At 53.0% G+C, this 1,468-nt stretch overlaps 1 protein-coding gene across 2 annotated transcripts in view; it reads right to left on the reverse strand.

The window, feature by feature from the left end:
- Positions 1-1,468, reverse strand: part of SLC25A42 (solute carrier family 25 member 42) — a 17,612-nt gene that overhangs the window by 3,512 nt on the left and 12,632 nt on the right. For both annotated transcript variants that reach the window (XM_027704443.1, XM_027704444.1), the window contains exon 5: positions 67-233. In XM_027704443.1, the coding sequence (XP_027560244.1) occupies positions 67-233 (167 nt within the window). The remainder of the gene's footprint in view (positions 1-66; positions 234-1,468) is intronic.

Genomic DNA, 1,468 nt, shown 5'->3' on the forward strand with positions numbered 1-1,468 from the left:
CAAACACCCTGTTCCTGACCCCATCCTTCCCTTGGGCCCCCAAACACGCTCCTGCCACATCCTTACTTTCCCTGGAAGCCGTAGTAGCTCCCCAGGAGCTGCTTGTACTCCTCGTGGGCGCAGAACTGGATGGCGGCGTAGGGGATCACGCGGACCATGGTGGCCGAGTTCCCCCTCCAGAGGCTCCAGAAGCCCTCGTTGAGGTAGGTGCGGTAGATCAGCCTGTAAGCCTCCTGCAGGACACGGGGAGAGCAGGGGGTTACCCGAAAAATCCCGGGGGAAGAGGCGATTGTCACAGAATCACAGAATCAGCTGGGTTGGAAGGGACCCCCGAGATCATCAAGTCCAACCCTTGATCCAACCCCGCCGTGGTTCCCAGCCCATGGCACTGATGCCACATCCAGTCTCAGCTTAAAAACCTCCAGGGACGGAGAATCCACCACTTCCCTGGGCAGCCCATTCCAATGGCTGATCACCCTCTCTGCAAAGAAATTCTTCCTAACATCCAACCTAAACCTCCCCTGGCACAGCTGAAGACCCTGAGCCCTCTTGTCCTACTGCTGCTTCCTGGGAAAAGAGACCAACCCCCCCCTGGCTCCCCCCTCCTGTCAGGGAGTTGCAGAGAGTGAGGAGGTCTCCCCTGAGCCTCCTCTTCTCCAGGCTGAACAGCCCCAGCTCCCTCAGCCTCTCCTCACAGCACTTGTGCTCCAGTCCCTTCCCCAGCCTCGTTGCTCTCCTCTGGACCTGCTCCAGGACCTCAATGTCCTTCCTGAGCTGAGGGCCCAGAACTGGACACAGCACTCCAGGGGTGGCCTCACCAGCGCCGAGTCCAGGGCAAGAATCACTTCCTTGGACCTGTTGGCCACACTGTTCCTGAGCCAGGCCAGGATCCATTGGCCCTCTTGGCCACCTGGGCACACTCTGGCTCCTGTTCAGCTTCCTGTCCATCCACACTCCCAGCTCCCTCATGGTTTGGTCTAGGCCTCTTCCCATCAATCAGGTGGAAACCAAGGAAGCATCTATATCCCAATATTCCATGCTATTCTTTAGGTAAGTAGGAATATAAATGGAAGCTGGAGGAAGTTAGTTGGCCAGATCTCTTCCGGCGAAGTTGGAGCTGGTCTTGCTCGTGTGGGAGTGAGGCCTGTGAGGCCTGCGAGGCCTGTGAGGCCTGTTGTTTTTCCAATTCCACAGGAATGATTTGGTAGAGTGGCTTTCATTTTCTTAAGGTAAGTATTAAGATTTTGGTTTGATAGTTCTTTATTGGTTGCATATATCTGGTTTTCTGGTTTTTGGGGGGTGTTGGGGGTTTCTTTCTTACATGTATATAATTTTTGCAATCGTACGTAAGCGCAAATACATATCAACGTGGGTAGAGCCCTCCCCAAATCTTCCTTCACGAAGCCTAGCCATGATGATGAGATATATATATATATATATATATATATATATATATATATATATATAT

This window comes from Neopelma chrysocephalum, unplaced genomic scaffold (genome assembly GCF_003984885.1).
Source record: "Neopelma chrysocephalum unplaced genomic scaffold, ASM398488v2 Primary Assembly neopelma1_279, whole genome shotgun sequence".
In the NCBI taxonomy this organism is placed as follows: domain Eukaryota; kingdom Metazoa; phylum Chordata; class Aves; order Passeriformes; family Pipridae; genus Neopelma; species Neopelma chrysocephalum.